The sequence below is a fragment of the Nelumbo lutea genome, chromosome 1 (genome assembly GCF_056320005.1).
Source record: "Nelumbo lutea isolate HS-2025 chromosome 1, American lotus-T2T, whole genome shotgun sequence".
NCBI classification, from domain to species: domain Eukaryota; kingdom Viridiplantae; phylum Streptophyta; class Magnoliopsida; order Proteales; family Nelumbonaceae; genus Nelumbo; species Nelumbo lutea.
In genome coordinates this window covers 126,621,598-126,645,054 of record NC_142684.1, presented here as the reverse complement: position 1 = coordinate 126,645,054, position 23,457 = coordinate 126,621,598, and the positions used below count along the sequence as shown (strand labels likewise).

General features: G+C 39.9%; 1 protein-coding gene across 5 annotated transcripts; it reads left to right on the top strand.

Moving 5' to 3' along the window:
* Nucleotides 1–270: 270 nt before the first annotated feature.
* Nucleotides 271–22,426, top strand: LOC148877409 (telomere repeat-binding factor 1-like). Of its 5 annotated transcripts, XM_088986644.1 has the most exons (9): nt 271–1,001; nt 1,342–2,027; nt 2,137–2,283; nt 3,118–3,313; nt 3,559–3,782; nt 11,137–11,221; nt 13,774–13,857; nt 17,747–18,097; nt 22,179–22,426. In XM_088986644.1, exons 4-9 carry the CDS (start codon nt 3,164–3,166, stop codon nt 22,194–22,196), a joined length of 912 nt encoding a protein of 303 aa, XP_088842770.1. In that variant the 5' UTR covers nt 271–1,001; nt 1,342–2,027; nt 2,137–2,283; nt 3,118–3,163; the 3' UTR covers nt 22,197–22,426. The 5 variants fall into 5 exon arrangements, with proteins under 5 accessions (XP_088842770.1, XP_088842775.1, XP_088842781.1 ...); XM_088986649.1 differs by lacking the exons at nt 271–1,001; nt 1,342–2,027 and having other exon boundaries at nt 2,070–2,283; XM_088986655.1 differs by lacking the exons at nt 271–1,001; nt 1,342–2,027 and having other exon boundaries at nt 2,259–2,310.
* The last annotated feature ends 1,031 nt before the right edge of the window (nt 22,427–23,457 follow it).

Below are 23,457 nucleotides of genomic sequence, written 5' to 3'. Positions count from 1 at the left end.
GGCTATCCGTTTGAACTAAGCAGTCGAACCATTAACCCAAAAATCAGTGACTATAATGGTTAAACCTTATGTTTCAATGAAGAATCTTTTATATATAAAAGGAAAATACTACCATTTGGTGAAAGGGAAGACCACCCCTTTCCCTTTAATATATATACTAATAAAAGAGCGAATAGCCCCATTTTCTGGAATTTTAATTGGACCTGTATTACCCATATTTGTCTAACCACGTAGTTAGCAATTTAAGGGAAAATTTATAAATTTTTGAATATCAGTGTAGTTGTTTCTCCAGACCCTCACTCAATCAGTTTCTCTCTCAGAACCGAGAAAGAAGACCTTGTCTCCCACTACTTCCGAATATCACTGTAGATCTTTTTCCCTTAGACCCTCACCCAATCGGTTTCTCTCTCAAAACCCAGAAAGAAGACCTTGTCTCCCACTACTTCCGAATATCGCTATAGCTCTTTCTCCCTCAAACCCTCACCCATTCAGTTTCTCTCTCGGAACTGAAAAAGAAGACCCTATCTCCCACAAAGTCTCCCACTAATCTGTTTCATTTGAGAAAGAAAACTTAGAATTTAATCGATTTCTACAAATTCATCTTCCACTTTGCCCTAAATCTAATCCACTTTTGCATTTTTTAGGAATTCATCTCCCACTTTGCTCTAAACCTAATCAATATTTTGCACGAATTCATCTCCCACTCCGCCCTATATCTAATCCATTTATGCTTTTGCACAAATTCACCTCCCATTAACTCCAACGAAAGAAGGTTTTTATTCCCATAACCTCGAAGGTTCTTCAGTCACGATTGGGGAGTTCAGTTACATTTGGAAATGTATATAAATGGATGTTGTGATTCCCTTTGAGTACGCACAACTTCAACAGAGCAACTAGAGGAATCATTATTCAAAGAGGAAAGCAAGGGAGAAGTGATAATTCGAATAGGAGAAAAATCGGAGGAGAGGAACTTGACAAGAGCAACTAGGGAATCTATAAATGTAATGTTTACTATTGAAGTCCTTCTTTTTCATTATTGTCATTGGTTCATATAATTACAACATTTAGATTTATCAAACAAATTGAAAATGTCAGTTCTTGAAGTCCTTATTTTTCATTATTGTCATTGGTTCATATAATTACAACATTTAGATTTATCAAACAAATTGAAAATGTCAGTTCTTGAAGTCCTTATTTTTCATTATTGTCGTTGGTTCATGTAACTACAACATTTAGATTTATTTTTAAAAAGTTAACCTGTTTTCTAATTTTTTACAAAAATTGCCCTTATATGCTATTAACCCAAACGCCCGTGTAAAATTTCGGGCTGGTCCCGCGCAGGTTGCACCGCTATGAATTTAATTTTTCGTAAAAGTGTGCCTGTACCATTGATGAAGTTGGACCCAAAACTCGCCCCATCTTAACGGGCCGCCGGATTTCCTTCATGGCTTCATGAAACCGTCGTAGCTCCATCTCCTTGTCAAGATAAGAAAACGATCATCTATTTCGTCACTGGTATGCATGCCTGAACGATTCCAGGTTTGTCTGAGCATATTCTTGAGACTATTATGGTTGACAGGCTTTCGGGAAAAGATATACATACGATGGAGGGCGTGTCTATGAGTTTATCCAATATTACTCCATGATTCCGTCGTTGTCTTGCTCCATGCATGTCGAGACAAGGAACCAGACCACCAGAAAAAGAAAGCAAGAAAGACGAAATGGAGAAAAAAAGGGGACCAGAGAATATGCGGAAAACCAGGTTAACACGGTAAGCTTACATGGTGGTTGAAGAGAACAAGAGGACGGTAAGGTTTGGAAAGATGTTTAAGATGTTTGCATGGAATAAGAAAACGAAAGGTAATACCAGCAGAAGACAGGAAATCTTCACAGGCCAAGGTTCAAACTTCAAAGGCAAGCCGGTGGACCAACGGGAGGAGAGAGAGCAGCCATAATTTAACTTGACAGTTGGCGGAACACTATCCTTCAAAAAAACTATATTTTAGCTTGGGCACGTGACAGTTCATGTGAGTACTTCATATCTGTTGGATGATAGACGATGGATGCCTGGTAAAATTATGTCTCTCACTCTTTTATTTTCTTTTTATCTTAATCCGCTGAAACAATGGGTGGAAGGAGAGAAATGGGAGGAGAGAGAATTCCCAATCTAAGTTGTCGTTATTATTACATCGTGGAACCTGTTACTGGACGTCCCTCTCTCAGAAAGATTTATTCAAGATAAAAAGGAATATAGCAGAGGAGCTCCGCATCCTCTTGAGTCAGGTGATTATTTCTGGATATAGCTTTCTGGTATTTTATCCCTTATTTAATTTGTATTTTCATTGGTTTGGCTATTTGTTATTTATTATTTTTTTGGCGATTAACATTCTGTTACAGAAGATTTTATATTGTTTTATTTTGATTGTTTGAAGGTTTCTATACCGGCAGATTTCCGAAATCTTCTTTCGAGTTTTCGGCCATCAGTCCATCTTCATCTCTAACTTGTTTTTCATACCTCCCCCCTTCGACGCATTCTATATCTCCCTCCTTCCCCCGCCCTCCCTCTTTCTCTCTCATTTTGAGAACGTCAAGTATTAATTGTATGAGGGATGTGTTTGCCTTTGAAGTGATCGATGCTGAGAAGAGAGGAGGTTGTATTTGCATCTTAATTGAAGGTCCTGGTTCTTTGTTTTGTGTTCTCGGTACAGAATTCCATTTTGGTTTTTGCCAATCAGTTAATTGGGGATGCTTTTAGTAGAATCATGTTTTGTTAGGAGTATGGGTATAGGGAGTGATCTTTTTTGTTTGGGGGTGACATCTTATCCACCTGGCTTTGTAATCCTTTTCTATCTTTTCTTTTTAATAATTTTTTACTATAAAAATATATGCGCTTAAAATCTGCTTTAATGACATTGTCGTTATCGTCGTGTTATTTTTATGCCTTTTCTCTTTTACTAGATTTTCTGGTTAGAAGTTTAAAATTGATCTCGATCATGCTCGATTCATGTTTGTTGATTTCATAGAATCATTTACTTTGTGGAGGTTTTGGGATGAACTATATGTTGCTATTCTGCCACTTTCTTATTATTTCTTGTTTGTGTCTTACGACACATCTAGGTTTAGCTCCTTAAATTCTTCTTGGAAGACTTTGGGGCTCCTCTTGATGGGTGCTCCAAAGCAGAAGTGGACCTCAGAAGAAGAAGCTGCTCTTAAGGCTGGGATTAAGAAACATGGAGCAGGCAAATGGCGCACAATACTGAAAGACCCAGAATTCAGTGGCGTATTGGCTTTGCGTTCAAATGTGGATCTGAAGGTATTTATCATTTTCACCCTAAACAGTGAAGCTAGTGCACCCATAAAGGGCACTCAATGTATTTCTAATTTGATAACATAGTGCATGATTAGGTTATGTGGAGTTTCTAGACATTTTGATAGTACAACATAGCAAAAACATAAGTTTCATATTGAAATGAGTTAATGCATTTAGTGTATATGTTCCACCCACCTTTATTTGGATTTTATAGCATTGGTTAATATCTCTTGTTTGATATTGCATAGGACAAGTGGAGGAATATGTGTGTCATGGCAAATGGGTGGGGATCCAGGGAGAAGGCTAGATTAGCACTCAAAAGGAGCCAACAGATCCCAAAACACGATCGTAACCCAATGGCACTCAGTACAGTAGTTCAGAGTGATGAAGAAATTGTTGATGCTAAACCTCTTGCAATCTCTGGTAGTGACACATTGCAGATTGCTGGCCTGAAAAAATCTGCATCATCAAGGTACGGATATACTTCTCATTATTTGGTATTGTGACCTTATTTCTGAATGGTATTTTGTCCATCAATTTTAGATGTTGGCATTTTCATGCAGTTCTACATAAATGTTGATGGTCATTATATTTGATCTTTATTAAACTCAATTCATTGGTATTCCTAAAATTTTGGGTAATGTAATCATGAAGTGTTACCAATAAAAAAATGTAATCATGAAGGATTGGGTTGATTTTGACTCAAACAAAAAAAAGTTTGGTGCTTAGAGGAATAGTGAAATTACATAAATGAATCCAAAAGAATATAAAGACTCAAGAAAGGTTCTAACTCCTATACCAAAAGTAGCTTAGAAATTGTATCATTTGTGTGAGTTGATGAACTGCATGGCATATTTAGATCTATTGGACATGGGAAGTCATTTGGTTTGTTTTATGCTGCATTTTTCCTATACCAAGTCTAAGCTAGATTTTGTTTCTTATACCTTCTTCTGCATTTTGGTTTTTGAGGTAGGCATTTGCAAGCCAACCTCATATTGACTGAGTTGACTTTAGTTTAGTTGAGGTAGGTATCTGCATTATTCTCCATCCATCCTTAAAATATGAATTATTTATAAGACTGACCTTGATGTATGAGGATGCATTGGATAACCCCTTTCTTTTTTCCTTTTTTTTCCTTCATAGCCATGATAAACCTAAGGTTTAAAATTTCGATATGCCTCTGTGTATTGGCAGAGACGTATCGGAACTTAGAAACACATGGAAGCACTTTTTTTTTAGCTTTTTTTTTTTCAAAATTTAGTTTTTGGGAGTTAAAAACATGTTTTTTTATTGAAAAAGAGTAGGGTCCCGAAACACCTGGAAACAGGCGTATCGGGACCCAAAAGATGTGATACGATACGCCCGATACGAAATTTTGAACCTTTCATAAACCCCCTTTCTTGATCATGCAAGTTCGTTATGAAATGCAACTTGAACAGTTTGCTTCTTTTTCACCAAATTTTCACTGGAAATGTTAACACAATAATTTTGGAAGACTTGAGAGGGTTAGTTAATCATTAGAATCTTGATGGTATCAAGGCTGCAAAGTGATATTAGGCAATAGGATACTGCCTTGTCATCTAAGCTTCATTCAAGTACTTAGGCAAGCGCCAAGGAGCAGATTAGGTGGTAATTTTTTATAAAAAAACTATAATTTATTGGATGTGATCCATGTTGACATGCTACCAATAATGGAATTTGCATATCTAGATACTTTGTGCACATGGTGCCCCATGTTGTGCACACCTGACTGCACACAGTGTCCATGTCTTGTGTCATGGTGCAAGGGACATGCACACCTGACTGCAGATGGTGCCCTATGCCGTGCATCATTGTGCAAGGGTTGTGCATGGCTGACTACACAAATGTCATTTTTAATCATACATATTAACATTATATACACAATATAATCAATTCCATTCAGCAAAGCAAAGACATGAAAATCTTGAATTTTCAAATGGCAACAATCCAAACAAATAAGCAAAGCAACAACTACACATGATTAACCTAAGCACAATACACTGAATTGAAGCAATTAAAGAAATAATAGCATCCATACAAGAAGTATTGCAGCAAGAATCTAAGCAAATAAGTAATAAACAGCATACTAACATATGTACTATATGATTTTATGTATCATAGAGCACAAGTAAAATGCAACATAGTATATAACATATGATAAGCTATCCACTTTGCCCTTTTCCTTGCCTAAGAGGGCACCAAACATGTATGCAAAAGTGGCATGATATAAGGGCACCCTCAGAAAGTGCCTTGCCATGCAGGCACTGTAATAGGCTTCACCTTGATACAATTTATTAAAATAATTTACCTATTCCTTGCTTCTCTACTACATCTTCCTCTCAGTTTACATTATTATATATTGCTAATACTGATTAAAAATTTACACAATGTCAACTGTTTCCTACTGCAGGGTAGTGGCATGATGTGTAGGGGGCTAACATTTGGGCCCCCAACAAACAGTTCAGCCCTGATTTTCTCAACTGCATGAGGCTATGCCTTGGGCTTGGGACTCTTAAAAATGTAATAATTCTCAGCCATGACCAGCCTTTGTTTTGAGTTTTGACCTAGTGACATGGTTATAAGGCAAGGTTCACGTTGTGAACATTATTTCAGCATTTGTTTAAAAGAATGTTTACCCTTTTCAAAGTTAGAATGTGTCTTATGTCATATCTGGAAACCAGGCTTCTCATTCTTAGTGGTAAAAGGTCTGATTTCTCTTTCCCTTGCCTCTGGTTCACTTCACCTGTTGGATTATATTTCATTGCTCCTTAGGTTTCTATTCACACCTCTCAACATCATTGATATTTTTGTCTTATTTTTGGGACATAAATAGTAAAATTTTGGTTGGGTTTTCTTTTATTTTCCTAATTGATGTCCTACCAGTATTTCTTATTGGTTTCCATGAGTCTCATGTGCTTGTATTGAGTGAATCTTTTTGTCCCTTTATTCATGGCCCTTTGCAAGGGGATATCTAGACATCAAAGGTGAGAACTTATACCTGCATGAATTGCAATACGGAAGGGGGGTGGGTGGGAGGGGAAGGATTCTTTGTGCAGCATGAGAATATCTGGAAATAATACAAATTTATGTGCTCCTTTCATGATAAGGATTCCATAATGGTTACTCTTTAAAAATTTCGAAACTGCCAAAAAACAGATACCAAAATAATTGTGTTTTCCCTCCCTCCACACTCTTAATGATTTCATATTATTCTCAAATTGGTGGAATTTGGACCTTGAAAATTAATCAGTTTTTTATTCCACCCCTCTATCTAATATCAACAAACAAAAGTTGTCGTCAAAATTCTCCTCTTTGAATCCCACCCTGAAATCTACAATTACAAACACAACCTTCTGGATTTTGACAATATTCTAATCCACTGGTAGAGTTTTTATTTCCCCATACCATGACTTGTCAATTTGGACCAACATTGGAACCTTCCAGCTGAAGGAATGGTATTAAGCCTGATAATGTTCTCCTCTTTCAATTTATAGTAAACATGATCCAATGAATTTTTTGAAAGAAGGTATTTTATTAAAACAAAAATAGGGCACCACCAAGGTGGCTGAAGAGGCTTAAATAGTACTATAAATCTTTTTTTTTTTTTTTTTTTTTTTATAAATGAAGAAATTTATTAATCACAGAACATAGGAGATACAAGCGACCCAAGAAGAGGCACGAGGTGCGACCTCTTCAGAAAAGCCAAAAGAAGATTCTTAAAAATATTTTGAAAAAGCTACAAGGTAGTCCATAAAAGACTGTCCCGAGAAACCCCTTGTTTGGCTAATGAATCAGCTATAGCATTTGCCGATCTGCTCACCCATTGGACACTAACAGTCATGTTGCTAGTCAGCCAATTCACTTTTTTAAGGTCTCTATAACTCCAAATGGCAGAATGTGGGTTCAGGAGCCATCCCACCACCACCTGTGAGTTACCTTCAATTAAAAGATGATCCACCCCAATCTGGTTTGCAATCTGAATCCCTTGTACAGCAGCTAGTATCTCTGCTCTTATGGAGTCACCTACTCCCACTGGTCCTCATTGCTATCCTTATTTCTTAGGACCCCTCCTATACCTGAAGGTCCTAGATTACCCTGACTACTCCCATCAAAGTTCAGCTTAATGACACCCTTTGAAGGAGGTGTCCATTCTACCACTCTTCTAAGCCTCCTAGAAGAAGTATTAGCCACTGTTAGCCAATTCCTGCAAATATCATCAAAGGAAAAATCAACAAAGAAGTCCAAAGTTTTAAGCCAATGGATTGCCTTTGTCAATATGCAATTCTGCACTTCAGGGAGATTCCTTTCCTTTTCTAGGAATATTCTTGTATTCTTTTCTTCCCAAATAGTTCACACAAGAGCTGCTCTGATACATTCTCACATAATTCTCCCTCTTCGTGTGTGCCACCCGAAATAAGAAGAATTAAACAACAAACTTACATCAGATGGCAGGTTCCACCTACATCCAAACAAACCAAAAGTCCAATTCCATAAAGCTATAGAAAAAGGACAAGATATTAGTAAGTGGTAACAATCCTCATTTTGAGATTTACAAAGAAAACACCAGTTAGGAGAAAGACATAAGTAAGGTTTCTTCTTTTGCAGATTTTCCAAAGTATTGATCTTACCATGGTACACTTCCCAACAATAGATAGCAATTTTAGGGGGGATCAGCCTAGCCCAAATTTCTTTAACAGGAAATTCCCTAGGGGTAGAATTGAAGCAAAGGGATTTGAAGAAAGAGGCACAAGTAAAGGAGCCTTTTGGAATAGGGGTCCAAATTCTTCTGTCAGGTTTAGTAGGATCCAGGCAAATAGACTCAAGTAATATTAGTAGCTCAGAAACACAAGAGGATTCTTCATCCCTTAACCCCCTACGAAAGCCAAAATCCCAAGACAAAGATAAAGGAGAAACCGGGTTAGGAAGAAACTCAGCTACTGTCTCTTTTTTGTAAAGTGAAAGAGAGTAGAGAGAGGGTAAGAGATCTTTGAGGGTTGGTTACCCACCCAAGTGTCTTCCCAAAAAAGAACTAAAGAACCAGAGCAAGCTTCATACCTGACCAAACTGAGGAAACCGGGGAGAATGTTGTGTATAACCTTCCAAGGTGTTGAGAGAGTTGCTTGACGAGATACCCCAGCAGGCCAGCATCCCAACCATCCTCTGAGCAACCATGAATGCTAGCCACCACCTCATGCCATAACATCTCCCTCTCCAAGGGCCATCTCCACAACTGCTGTCCTAGTAGAGCTTCATCCCTACGAACTAAGTTCCCTATCCCCAGGCCCCCTTCTTCCTTGCTTCGACTAACTACTTCCCATCTAATCAAGTGGTCCTTTTTCACTCCCCCCGGTGCCCACAAGAAATTTATCATTGCCTTTTCTAATTTCTTAGCCTCCCTTGTAGGAATCCTAAAGACTGATAGGAAGTAGGCTGGAAGGTTTGCAAGAGTAGCCCTAATCAAAGTCACTCTGCCCCCTATAGAGATGTAATTCTTTTTCCAAGCCGCCAACCGTTTTTCAAATTTTTCCATAATAGGAACCCAAAACCGACTCTCTTTAGGGTTAGCACCTAGGGGAAGACCTAAATAGGTCAAAGGCCACTCAAATGTGGAACAATCTATGCAACCTTCAATAGACTACCTCCCTATCCTCCAAATTTAATCCAACGACACAACTTTTTCCAAAATTGATCTTCAAATTTGACACTTTCAAAGAGGTTTATTAGATTCTTAAGGTTCCTTACCCTTCTCAATTCATTCCCTTCACAAAAGATTATTATATCATCAGCAAATTGGAGGTGGGTCATTGGAATGCTCCTTCTGCCTAATCTCCAACCCCTTATTAAATCTTCCCCATCTGCTATTGTGATCAATCTACTAAGCACGTCTACAACACAGGTAAAGAGGAAGGGTGAGAGTGGATCACCTTGTCTTAGGCCTCTACCAGCTGGAAAGAAATCTTTTACCACTCCATTGACTAAAACTGAGTAGTGACAAGATTTTAGGTAGCCACTTACCGAATTACACCATTTATCCCCAAAACCACATTTCCTTAAGACCTCTAGTAGGAAGCTCCAATCCACTAAATCGTAAGCATTTTTCAGATCCAATTTGCATATGAAACCCCGATTACCTGATCTCCTCATCTTCTCCACGCATTCATTTGCAATAAGGATATGATCTATAATATGTCTACCTTGTACAAAGGCTCCTTGGGCTTGACTGATAAGAGGAGAAAGAACTGCTTTGATCCTCAAAGAGAGCATTTTTTCCAAGATCTTATAGATACTAGTCACCAAACTGGTCGACCTAAAATCTTTGGGATGTTTAGCATCAACCTTTTTGGGAACCAGAGCTATAAGAGTGGTATTCACTCCAAGACTAATCACATGATTGTCCTCAAATTCTCTAAAGAGTTCTATTAGTTCTTCCTTAATTATATCCCAACAATCTTGATAAAAATCCATAGTGAAGCCATCAAGTCCTGGAGCCTTAGATCTATCCATAGAAAAAATAGCTCTTCTGATCTCCCTCTTCCTCAAAATTCCTTTCTAACCAAGCCAAATCTGTTTCATTCAATCTTGGCCAATCCAAATCATCCACTCTCACTCGACTATCTAGTGGCCTTTGCAAAATCGATTTGAAGTGAACAACAAAGCAACTAGCTATCTCATCTTGAGAGTTTACTTCCACTCCATCAAAATTCCTTTCTAGCCAAGCCAAATCTGTTTCATTCAATCTTTGCCAATCCAAATCATCCACTCTCACTCGACTATCTAGTGGCCTTTGCAAAATCGATTTGAAGTGAACAACAAAGCAACTAGCTATCTCATCTTGAGAGTTTACTTCCACTCCATCAATCTCCAACTTAGCTATCAAATTCTTCCTTCTCCCATTGGCCACAGCATGAAAGAACTTACAGTGAGAAACTGTGTAAGGAGCTAATCCACTTATGGTTGTGTTGGTTGTAGGGCATCTATCATAACAAGGAGGTGCTGGTTTTAACCTGCAGATAGGCAGGTTCTCCACATTGCCAGTGAGGTCCATGTGCACCCTGTCACTAACACTGCTAACCCGCTAACTAGGTCTAGCATATAGCACCCTGCCCCTGTGGGGGGCAAAAGTGACATTAGAATATCAAAAGAAGAGAGAGAATAAGGAGATGCCAAAAGAAAGCACAGAGAAAGCACTGCTTAAAGCACCCTAATTACTCCCAAAAACAATTTTACCCATAAAGAAAAGGGTAGGAAGAAGACATCCAATAATGTTCTTATGATTCTCTGACTTCTTTTTTACACCTTTCCTTTAGTAAAATAATGAACAATACCTGCAATAGATTCTTTTCATGCATTCTGTTTGCAGTTCTAGATTTACTTGGAAGTGTTGCAGGATTACATTCATTGTACGTCATCATACAGGCTACTGCTTCACTATAAATTATGCATACCATTTTTCTTTTTTCCTATTCAAGGTGTATGTTTTAGTATTAATGTTCACATTACTGTGAATATTAAGAGGATGCTATGGTACAATCAATTTTATCTATTTCAGTTATGAGTCTACTCATGGTGGTTACTTCTTGTACACATTTCTTTGACTTGTATGGATTCATGGTCACTTGATGTGTTATATAGGACATCTTTCCCACATTATCCATTTAATGTTGATTTTTGTGAAGAATGTTATATTTATCTATGATAAATAATTTTGCCATACCACATGATTCTTCATTGTTCAAATGCATTTTGTAACTTGTATGCATTCGAGTCAGCGCTTGATATGTTAGACTTCCCTTTCGTGATTGTAGGTTGGACAATCTTATATTGGAAGCTATAACCAATTTGAAGGAGCCTAGTGGTTCTAACAAGACTTCTATTGCTTTATATATTGAGGTACTTCTGTGAATATGTAACTTGAAAATCTAAAATTTTCTGCGGAAATAAATGTTGAACTAGTCAAACTGCTGATATTTTCACATTACATGTAAATCAGTCTCCCCCTCTTTCTTTTTCATTTTAGCATTTGGTCAAGCTTACTATGGATCCCCATCTCAGGAGGGCCATAACCAATGTTCTATTATTAAAGTACAAATGATGTGACAATTTTCTTTTGGATTAAAATACCCCTATCTTTGAATTTGGCCCCTCTCTGATTTTGAGGGCATTTGAACTACTACTTTTCACCTCATTCAATTCTCTCTCATTAAGTTTTATATTTAGGTATTAACTCCCACTCTCTCCCATTAAATCCTATATTTATGGTTTTTTTTCTAACCAATAAATTCTACTAACAAAATCTAAATTCAATACTATATAAAATGCATGTTTTTTTATCAGCGAAGTGTCAATCCCCTCTTGCAAGCCCAAGTTACAAGGATGCCCAAAATAAATGCTGTCTCATAACCCCTTGTTTGGCTAATGAGTCAGCTAACCCGTTTGCACTCCTAACCCATTTGAATTCAACCTTTATTTCTCTTGCAATCTTTTTCGCTTCTTTCAGCAGATGCTGAAGGGTCCAAGGAATATGCCTGTTGAATTTTGCCCAAGATGTAACAACCTATGAGTCTCCTTCTGCCTCAATCATTCTGAGTCCCAACTGTTTAGCTAGTCTAAGAACTTGCAATAGGGCCATCAGTTCAGCCTTCAAGGAATTTCCCCACCCAATTGGCCCTGAGAACATTGCCATAATTTTCTTCTCTGAATCTCTGAAGACCCCTCCTATTCCAGCCATACCCGGGTTGCCAAGGGAGCTCCCATCAAAATTCAATTTTACTCTATTGTCTGTTGGGGGTTTCCAATCCAATCTGACTCTGTTCTGTACTCTTGAAGATTGTGCTGTTTCAGCCCAAGCCCTTGAAAAGTCAGTTATTGAGGAGTTGAAGATGTCTAAAGTCTTAACCCAAAAGGTTTCCTTTATCTTTATACCATCAATCACTTCCTCTAGAGTCCTGCTCTTCTCCAAGAATATTCTATTATTTCTCTCTTCCCACACCACCCAACAAACTGCTGCCTTTGTGGCTTTCCACAACGTTTTCCCCTTTTCTTTGATTGCCTCAAGAAATTAGGATTGAACAGACCCACCACATCATGAGGGGAGTCCCACCTGCACCCAAAGAAAGAAGTTAAAGAACTGAAGAATTCCCAGATTTTAGTCACAAAGGAACAAGAGATTAGTAAATGAGAAAGGATCTTACCACTGCCCCTACACAAGAAGCACAAGTGAGGAGAAAGGCAGGCAGACAGCTTTCTTTTCTGCCACAAATCACAAGTATTTACCTTACCAAGAACAATTTGCCAGTAGAAAGCTTGAATTTTAGAAGGGATAGGCTTACTCCAAATTTATTTCACTAGGAAGTTCACTCCTTGAGTGTTAGAAGAAGCTAGGTGTTTAAAGGAGGAGAAAGTAAAGAGGCCAAGAACAAAACTAGCAAGTAAAGAAGGAGGAGCAAGTAAAAAAGTTAGGTTTTAAAATGCATGTTTTTTAAAACTGACCCAAGAACAAAACTATTCTTCCATCCAGGTAGTGGGTAAGAAATTCAACCATCTGGGTCAAATGGGTCAACCCATGATGTCATAGTTAAATAACAAGACTTTTTAGAAATAAATACAAAAATTGAAAAAATAAAAAAGAAACTATAGAAAAATTTGGGCACATTCAACATATTTTTATTAACCATATTAAAGAAAAATAAGTGTGATAAACAAGAATTACTTTTATTGTTGATGGAAATGAAATACAAAATTTAAAAGCGACCCAAAAATGAAATTGTTTTCCTGTTCAGTGAAAGGCAGTAATTCAACCTTTTGGGTCAAATGTGTTAACAATTTATGCATAATTATATAATAAAAATAAAAGAAAAGATACAAACATAAAAAATAAAAAAATACAGAACTTTTGTAGAAAATGTTTGGACACATCTCTAATATTTTATATTAATCATATTAAAGAAAAATAAGTGTGATAACCAATAATTGTTTTTGTTGAATATTGACATTGGAAATGAAATACAAAATTTAAAACCGACCCAAAAATGAAATTGTTTTATTCTGTTTGAGTGGCAGATCAATAATTCAACATTTTCGGTCAAATGTGTTAACCCTTGATGTCATAATTAAATAATAAAAATTAAAAAGATAAAAATACAAAAACAAATGAAAAGTACAGAAACCTTGTAGAAAACATTTGGGCACGTTGCTAATATTATATATTCATCATATTAAACAAAAATGAGTGTGATAAATAAGAAATACTTTTATACACAGAAATATACAAAATTGTGGAAAAACTTGGACACATATTCTTACTAGTTATTATCATCATCATCATCTAAAACCGCCACATGCAAAGCACATGCACATTTTCTAGTTCTTTGAAAAGATGAAATGTTGCTTATCATCTTCATTATGTTTGGTATTTCTAACTTTTCTTGTTTTTCCTTACATAGGACCAGTGCTGGGCACCTCCAAACTTCAAAAGGCTATTGTCAGCGAAATTGAAGTTTTTGACAGCAAGTGGGAAATTGATTAAGGTAATTAAGGCACCAGAATTCTGAGTGATTCTAGTGAAATTGATTGGCCATCATGAGTGGGGAAATGTTTGCTTGGGCACTATTTTAACTCTGGGGCTTCTTTAGATGGTTGACAGCAATGCAGTCTCAGAATTAGTTTCTTGTGATTTGTGAATGTACGTGAAAAGTTATACAGTATCTTGATTGTCAATCAAATACAACAACCCTTGGTTTGAGCTGGTTCTAAGCAACAGCAATTCCATGTATGTTAATATGTGTACTGTTCACCTGACATGTTTTTGCTAACTATATGGAGAAAAGATATAAATTGTACAAATCCCAAATGTTGCCCAGTTTCTTTTTAACTTTTAATATGTTGATCTGTTGTGTAATGTGCGAGTAGTTTTCAAACTGATGGGAGAATTTCATGGAGCACCATAAGATCAGATCAGCTACTTGCTGTGGGACAGAACATTGGGCAATCAAGACAGGCACATAGAATGGGCATAGGTGAGTTAAGATGCTGTGGAGTGGCAAGAATAGGAAGGATAACATTAGAAACAATGACATTATTGGAAAGAGGGGGTCAACCTAAACATGATAAAACATGCTGGTTGATATGGTCTGTCTTGTTCTGATAGGCCTCTAGCCCATACCTCAGCCTGCACTCCAAATACTGCCCGAGTTAGTGTCCAGCCCCTGCCAGCATCAGCTGGCCATGGACATGAAGCTGGTTGCCCTCCAATTCGCTATATACACAATTATACACTAGGAAGCCACGTCAGTTGTGAACATCGACCATGCATGCCATACGTGGATCCTTATATAAGCTATAAATAGCATGCAATAAGAGATTAGTCTCATTCATTATCTTCTTCCTTATCCCCTTTCTTTAGGAGGTTAGGTCCCCCTTGAAGGGACCTCTGTGGTGGGCAGTATCCCATCATGTTCATTGAAAACAGTGACTGCTTTATTGGGAAGATTAGTTGAAAGCCTTAAAATGACAATGAAATTCTGAGGACCTTTTTTTTGTAAAAAGTTTAAAGGGGTGCCTAAGAGGTGAGGATAATAGTGACCATGAAACATCAACCAGATGCTGGAAGCACCCCTTCAAGCATCTTGATGGGCAATTAATGTGAGGAAGTATACTTGCTAGAGGCATCAATTTTTTCTCAATTTTTAAGGATGGAAAACACTGGAAAACCACCTCATTAAAATTTAAAACAATCTCCAATTAGAGTTGGTTTAGCATTATTTGGTGCATGTGCATTTCCCACCCCACATGTTGAAGAAAGAAAAAGCCTTCACTAAAATGTGCTGCTAGATTGTTGAATAGTGAGCCCAAACTTTTTGTCTGGGAGAGAAAGGTCCAAGTGGACCATGCATTTTGCCTCCTTATGTTTGCTTTATATGGAACAATTTAACATTAGAAGCCCAAGCCAATCAGCTAAAGAGAGTGGAACTGTTTAACTAGTTTCTTTTATAGAAAAAAGGTATTGTTGTGTTCCACTTACAGACCAAAGTACTGTACATGATAGGATATAGGCATAACATAACAAGGGCACTGTCTACATGGTGAATCAAAGGGTTACTAATCTGATGGATGGTGTGGTTTGGACAAATTAGCTTCCATGTTAAGAGATACTTTGAAAAGAAGAAACCTGGACCAGACTGGCTACAAAACATTTTATTAAATTAAAAGAAGTTAATTTAAGAGATACAACCACCAGCTCCATAGAGCTGGCCCCTCCCTCAATCATCATTTTTTCCCAATAATCAGAACAGACAAATCCTACCAAATGTTCTATCATGTACTATCATAGAGATCGGCAGAAGTGCTATAGGCTTTTCCGTTTATGTTATACAGTCAGAAATTTGATCCAAGAATCTTCCATGTGAGAACATGGTTGGGACCCAAAGGACTTGCACTTTTTATTTCTCAACCCTTGATTTTTAGCTTAAGAACCTATGCATGATCCCTAATGTTTCTCCCTTTTCCAAGCAGTTAGGTATGTAGAAAATTCCTAGTTTCAAGCAACTTACGTCACTCAGAGAAATACCAATTCAAGGTAGGTTATAGGACTGATATGGACTAGGGGATTTAACAGTTGAACCTGAGGGCTTCCCATCCAACAGATGGCTATTATTCACTGCATCATTCTTTCATATAGCAGAGACAAATCTGATTGTATAAAAAAGAATCCTATTTACTTCTTTTAGATTTTGCATTCCGCTTAACCACTGGGGGAATTCATGAGAAGCAGCTCAAGATATACAGTCACATAGTACAAAGTCATCTATGATGTGAGTTCCTTTGCATCACTCTCTCTCTCACCTTTTGCCAAGTTCAAGATATATGGTCACATGGCCTCAGTTGCTAAGAGGTTGTAAAAAAATATAGTCTTGAGGAATGGTAGAGGGGATAAAAGATGATTTTCTCTGGTTCAGTGGAAGTGGGTTTGTCAGAGAATGAGGGCTCAAGTCTGAGAGCAGCCACTTCATGCAAAAAATGTTGGAGGTTAGGTTCTTATCCAGTCCACCTCTCCCAAGACCCTGGTTGTCCGGAATCAACATTGGATATTGGCCCTTTAAGTGGAAGTGGGTTTGTCGCCTTAGGCCTCTTTGTGGTTTGGGCTTGAGAATGATGGATCTTATGAATAAAAGGCTCTTCTAGGGAAATGGCTTTGAAGATTCCATAGAGAAAAGAAGGCTTTATGGGGGAGGACCATTCTTGCCAGATATGGCAAAACTGTGTTTGGACTTCAGAACCTGTTTCTTTATCCTATCGTGTTAGTTTCAAGAGGCATCATAAACAAAGGCCATTACCCAATGTTAGTCCCAGCTATCTGTGTTCTTGGTGGCTGCTCTCAGACTTTAAACTGGATGCTCATGTTTGTCAGCCTGAGTTTTATTATTACATCAAGCAATTGCCCCTTTTGATAGGTAGCATGAAAAAGTATAAAGAATATGCTACTCTTACAGGCTTCAAAGAGGGAGATAGCCAAACACTTAAATTCTAGGAGAATAATTGGAGTGGTTTGGGTTCAGCCTTCTTTTCCCCTATTTTACAAAGCCTTCTCTCAAGTTGGGAGGCTAATAATGATTTTTCTTCCAAAGAAGCAGAATTTTTTTTGGCCCCTCACTTTTTACAAGACCACTTTTTATAGAGAGATTGTGAGATCATTGGCCTGATTAAAGAAATGAGATCATTGGAAGGAACCTTTTTGTCTTGCAATCTTTCTATATGGCTCTGGATAGGGGGCTTCAGAGTTCTATGGATGCTGATTGTATTTGGGGTTGTTAGGAATATAAAATTTTCACAATCAACCAACTAAATAATGGAGGCATTCTAATCCAAAAGTCATAGGAATTTGTGGTATCACTTGTTCCTTGGTTGTCCCATTAGTTTGTTTGATGGGAAATTCGGAAAATTCTTTTCGTTTTCTTTTGGCAAGGATAGCATTTGCCTTTCCAGTAGATAATATTATGGATCATGGTTCTCTTTTGATCTGCTGTCTGCTGACTCTCAGGGGACTAATTCTAAGTTTTTCCCTTGGGGTGAGGGGATATTTGTAATTTGTTTATATCTTCAGTATATTTTAACAGTGTTTTTTTTTTTTTTTTTTTTCTTTTTCATTAAGATCTATAATTTTGACGGATTTTCAAAAATGTTTTCAGATTTTTTTTAATATGGTACTTTTGTGCATAGTTTTATACTTTGTCATTTATTTTCATGTTTTCTTGAAAGGTTTAGATGTAATTTGGTTTAAATCTCAGATCTTGAGGCTTATGCCTTTCATGTTAGAAGATCCTAACACCTGCTTCATGTGTCCACCCTTTTTAAAAGTATTGCTTTCAGAAAAGCAGTGGGATGGAATTCATAACCCAAGAGTTGCTATTGTCGTGATAGGTAAAGCGTAAGTACAGGATTGCTCCAAGGTCAGCTTTCTCAGACAGAAGAAGAAGCTCCGGGGTGCTACTCCTGGAGGGAAGGCAGAGGGATTCTTCAAGAGATGAAAAGGATGATATCAAATTATTTTCCAAATCCCAAATTGATGCAGATCTATCTAAGATGAGAAGTATGACAGCAGAGGAGGCTGCTATAGCTGCAGCTCGAGCTGTTGCAGAAGCAGAGGCGGCCATTGCAGAAGCTGAGGAGGCAGCAAGGGAGGCAGAGGCAGCAGAAGCCGATGCAGAAGCAGCCCAAGCTTTTGCTGATGCAGCAATGATGACATTGAAAGGCAGAAATGCTTCAAAGATGGTAAGACTGTCTCCATCTACATAAGCATGCATGCTGAGTGGTCTTTTTTCTCTGTAATTGCATGTACTTACAATGTTGGTCCTTCTACACAAACTTATTTTATCATTTATGAGATTTCTTGCCTGTTTAAAACCAAACGTTTTTTTGTTCTGTCCTTTTTGAGGTGATAAATAGTATCATTAGAGGACATATTTAACCATGGCTGGCTTGTATGCTGTACAAACCCGTACAAGGATTGTATGGTTTTTCCTACCTTTTTTTATCAGCAACAAGAACAAAGCTTTATTGATTAGATAATAAAATTACAACTTGAATAGCCTCCGCTACCCCAGAAGACAAGAACAGCATCAGAGAGTAGTCTTATATTACAAAGAAGCCCCAAAGCTATTCCCTCTATTAACCCCTTGCTTGGCTAAATGATCAGCAATGCAGTTTGCTGATCTGGGTACCCACTGCCAAACCATCAGCGTGTTTTTGAAAATCTTTTGAATTTTCTAAACTCATTTTTGAACTGTCACGGGATCTTGTCCTCTTGCTTCAGCCAGCTTATGATCACTATTTCCTACCTTTCCCTTCCTTTCCCTACCTTTTCCTTCAAACCAAACATGGCCTTAGATGGCTGTTGCATCAAAATTTTTAATAGTTTTTGATGAGGGCGGATTTGGCCCTCCAATTACATTGTGACACTTGACACCTCATGCCAACTAAGTGCAGCACTCACAAGCAGCTCGCCACCATGCAGCACTTCGCAGGCAGCTCGCCATCATGCAACACTCACAGGCAGCTCGCCACTAGGCAGCTCGCCACAGGCAGTTCGCCACATGCAACACACAGGCAGCTCACCACTAGGCAGCTCGCCATCGTGTAGTCTGGCACCTCAGAACAACTAGGTGATGCCCGGACGACAACTTGCCTTTGGTAAGTTGATGGTGTCCCATCAGGCAGCCTGGCACAGGCGTGGCCTGGCACTGGCGCGACCTGGCCCTAGCACGAGCTGGCAGCCTGGCCCTGACGCGACCTGGCGGCCTAACACAGGCACCAACCTGACAACCTCGAGGAGCTCACCACCGTACCCCGCATTTTACGGGATTGTGACTTGTAACGGTTATATTTAGCTCACCCACTCCCCGGTTTTGACAAGAAGGGACAGTTTTACCGTTTGATAGCATTTCACCCACCTAACCCACGAGGACTCCAGTATATAAAGACCTCACCCCCCAAGGGCAAAGGTATGCGAAAAGAGGCTGAAGGAAGAGGTGGTAACCCCTGCTCTCTAGCTTTCTCATTCTCTAATATCATTCTTCAAGGTCTCTTTACTAAGTGCTAACTTAGCCATCGGAGTGACCTCGTCGGGTTAGCCACCCCGGGTCCTCTGACATTTGGTTCCTTGCAGGCCTCTAAAAGAGCAACAGAGCTCAAGGTAGCTCACCTCCAAGCAGCTCATCAAGGTGGCTCACCACCAGGCAACTCATCAAGGTAGCTCACCTCCAAGCAGCTCATCAAGGTAGCTCGCCACCAGGCGGCTCGTCACCAGGGAACTCCACTTCAGCCCCTGAGTCACTGGCCACTGGGAGCAGACGAGATGACGAGGTACTTAGCCAAAAAATTGACACATCACGAAAAAAATGATACGTGACCAAAAACGGTCGCATCATTTGGCGTCGTCTGTGGGAACACACTACGAAAAGCCAAGTTCTCATCCTACAAAAGCTAAGTTCTTATCTTACAAAAAGCTAAGTCCTCTTCTCCCAAAAAGCTAAGTCCTCACCTTTTTTGAAACTGAAGCTCTCGCTTTTATAATTTCCATTTTTTATGAACTCAAAGACCGTGCAGGGAGCTAACAAACTAAGTAGCTCTAAGACGCCCACCCGACGGCCTGGTGCGACCTGCGCGCGGCCTGGCGCGACCTGGCACGAGCGTCGACCTGGCGGCCTGGCCCAGGCGCGAACTTACGAACTAAAAAGGCACCGGCCTCAGAAACAAGTAAACAAGCTCTAGCTCTCAGATTGTGATTTCTAGCTCACAGTCTACTATGAGAGTACTAACTTAGCCATCGGAGTGACCTTGTCGGGTTAGCCACCCCGGGTCCTCTACATTTAGTTCCTTGCAGGTCTCTAAAGAGCAACAAAGCTCATCAATCCAGCTCGGCACCTCACAGGCAGAGACCTCGGCGCTACAATAAGACCCACTCGCCTCTACGGCATGGGCAAAGCTCAAGAGTGGACTACGGGTCCCTCCCAAAACCTAAGGGCCACAATACTGCTGAAAGACCCAGTTGCCTCTCCGGCATGGGCAAAGTACGAGTGGACTACGGGTCCTTCCCAAAGCCTAAGGGCCACAATACTGCTGAAAGACCCAGTCGCCTCTCTGGCATGGGCAAAGTACAAGAGTGGACTACGGGTCCCTCCCAAAGCCTAAGGGCCACACTACTGCTGAAAGACCCAGTCGCCTCTACGGCATGGGCAACACTATTGTTTAAGACCCAGTTGCCTCTACGGCATGGGCAAAGTTCAAGAGTGGACTACGAGTCGCTTCCCGAAGCCTAAGGACCACACTACTGCTGAAAGACCCAGTCGCCTCTACGGCATGGGCAACAATACTGTACAAGACCCAACCGCCTCGTTGGCATGGGCAAAGTCAAGGAGAGTGGACTACAAGTCTCTCCCAAAGCCTAAGGGCTAAAGTACTGAACTGGCAGAGACCTCAGCACCTTACGGGCAGCTCGCTTCCAAGCAGCTCCCAGAACCTAAGAAACTGAATCAACGCTTATGAGCTCGTTGAATTACGGGCCAAAACGAGAAATCTACTCCCTTCGCCGAGTTGCTTTCATCTCGGGAGTGGGGGGCAAATGATGAGGGCGGATTTGGCCCTCCAATGACATTGTGACACCTGGCACCTCATGCCAACTAAGTGTAGCACTCACAGGCAGCTTGCCACTAGGCAAATCGCCATCATGCAACACTCACAGGCAGCTCGCCACATGCAACACACAGGCAGCTCGCCATCGTGTAGCTTGGCACCTCAGAACAACTAGGTGACACCCGGACGACAACTTGACTTTGCTAAGTTGATGGTGTCCCACCAGGCAACCTGGCACAGGCGCAAGCTGGCAGCTTGGCCCCTGGCGCGGCCTGGCCTTGGCACGAGCTGGCAGCTTGGCCCTGGCACGAGCTGGCGGCCTGGCCCTGGCACGAGCTGGCAGCCTGGCCCTGACGCGACCTGGCGGCCTGACACAAGCGCCAACCTGACAACCTCGAGGAGCTCACCACCGTACCCCACATTTTACGGGATTGTGACTTGTAACAGAATATTAGCTCACCCACTCCCCGGTTTTGACGAGAAGGGACAATTTTACCGTTTGATGGCATTTCACCCACCTGACACGCAAGCCAATCCCATCACAATTGGGGTCCAAGAACTGCTCCACCTAGCCCACGAGGATTCCAGTATATAAAGACCTCACCCCCCAGGGGCAAAGGTATGCGAAAAGAGGCTGAAGGAAGAGGTGGTAACCCCTGCTCTCTAGCTCTCTCATTCTCTAATATAATTCTTCAAGCTCTTTACTAAGTGTTAACTTAGCCATCAGAGTGACCTCGCTAGGTTAGCCACCCCGGGTCCTCTGACATCTGGTTCCTTGCAGGCCTCTAAAAGAGCAATAGAGCTCAAGGTAGCTCACCTCCAAGCAGCTCATCAAGGTGGCTCACCACCAGGCAGCTCATCAAGGTAGCTCACCTCCAAGCAGCTCATCAAGGTAGCTCGCCACCAGGGAGCTCCACTTCTGCCCCTAAGTCACAGGCCACTGGGAGCATACAAGATGACGAGGTACTTAGCCAAAAAATTGACACATCACGAAAAAAATGATGTGACCGGAACCGGTCGCATCAGTTTTGCTTCCAGACAATCTGAGTACCATGTAGTTTCTATTTGGTAGACAGGGTTGCCTTATCATTGACATAATGAAAAATATCATGCTACCTGATTGTTGTTGTAGATTTCAACATGGAAGTAGCAATTCTCTTGTTATTATCTCCATGTCATTATTTTTCTGTCTTTTAACTCCATATGTATTCTCCTTTTGTAGACGATCTCTGCATACTGAAACCTCACAAATCGGCTATCAGGAATTCATGAAAATCCATCCAAGCTTGGAGAACATCTTGACTTGGACCGACATCAACATTTCTCTATGTTTCTGTAAACATGTATGTAAATATGTAAGGCTTGATTTTGTAATGGTAGCATGCAGTTTGCTTGTATAATGGTTAGTAAGTATTCAGAATTTGTCTATGGTGATGAAACAAAAATATCTAAATCATTTTCTTTGACAAACAGTCCATGTTTCTAACATCTCTCTCACTCTCTGGGCCAGGAGGAGGGGGGCTTTGTTTTAAACTGATACGTCTATTGAATCTGAAATTAATTGGGGTACAGCGTAGATGAAATCTGGCTAACCTGAGCCCTATTGCCTAAATGCCTAATATTTGGATTATGGGTTGGGTTTGTAAGAGGGCTTAAGAATCAATTATTCTCTCTCCATATAAATTGGGGACTACACTTGCCCGGGTAAGTGTGCTTCCCGCGTTCTTTTACGCTGTAAAATGACCCAGCCACCCAGGTAAGGTATGACATTTACTAAACCCAAGAAGGCCAGAACCCACTTATGATTTTCAACCTCGTTAGTGGGAATGAGAGATGCTCTATTTAGCAGAGCCAAGGTAGAATGAGTGTAAAAAAGGTGATTGAGAGATGCTTCTTCAGACTGCTTCTTAAGAGTTCTTGTCGACGCTCGTCCAGAAGGTGAATGACAGCAGCTTCTGGAATGCAAGAGATCGTTGCAAACAAGCTGATGTAAAAGGTGCACGTTTCTGGAAGCATTCAAGCAATGATTCCTCGGAGCAATCAGAAATTCAGAACCAGGAAAGCGAGTATCCTCCTGATCTTCTGCATTTCTCATCTCTGATGGCTTTTAAGTTTTACGTAGGTTCCTTTTAATTCTTTTCCCTGTCAGTTTTTAGCCCTTAGGTGGTAATAATGACGTATCTTGCCCTAGATTTTAGTCCGAAAACCATGTATTAAATGCATGTCAACCATCTCCCTTTGTTCAGTGGCAGATCAATGACATTTGATCAGTGGGGGCACACCTTTAGTTTAGGCCTTTTAGAATCATGAAAACAAAAGGGCCTAATTTAAGAAATCAAATTTTATTTGACCCCTTGCTATTTCATTTGACTGGGGGCAACCGGGCAATTGTAAAAAAATTAAATTTCTTCCAACGCCACTGCCTTTGTTTAGTTCCTAACCTTCACTCTAGAACATGGCCTATATTGATAGGAAGTTTGTAGGAAGTTCTCTCTTCCCTC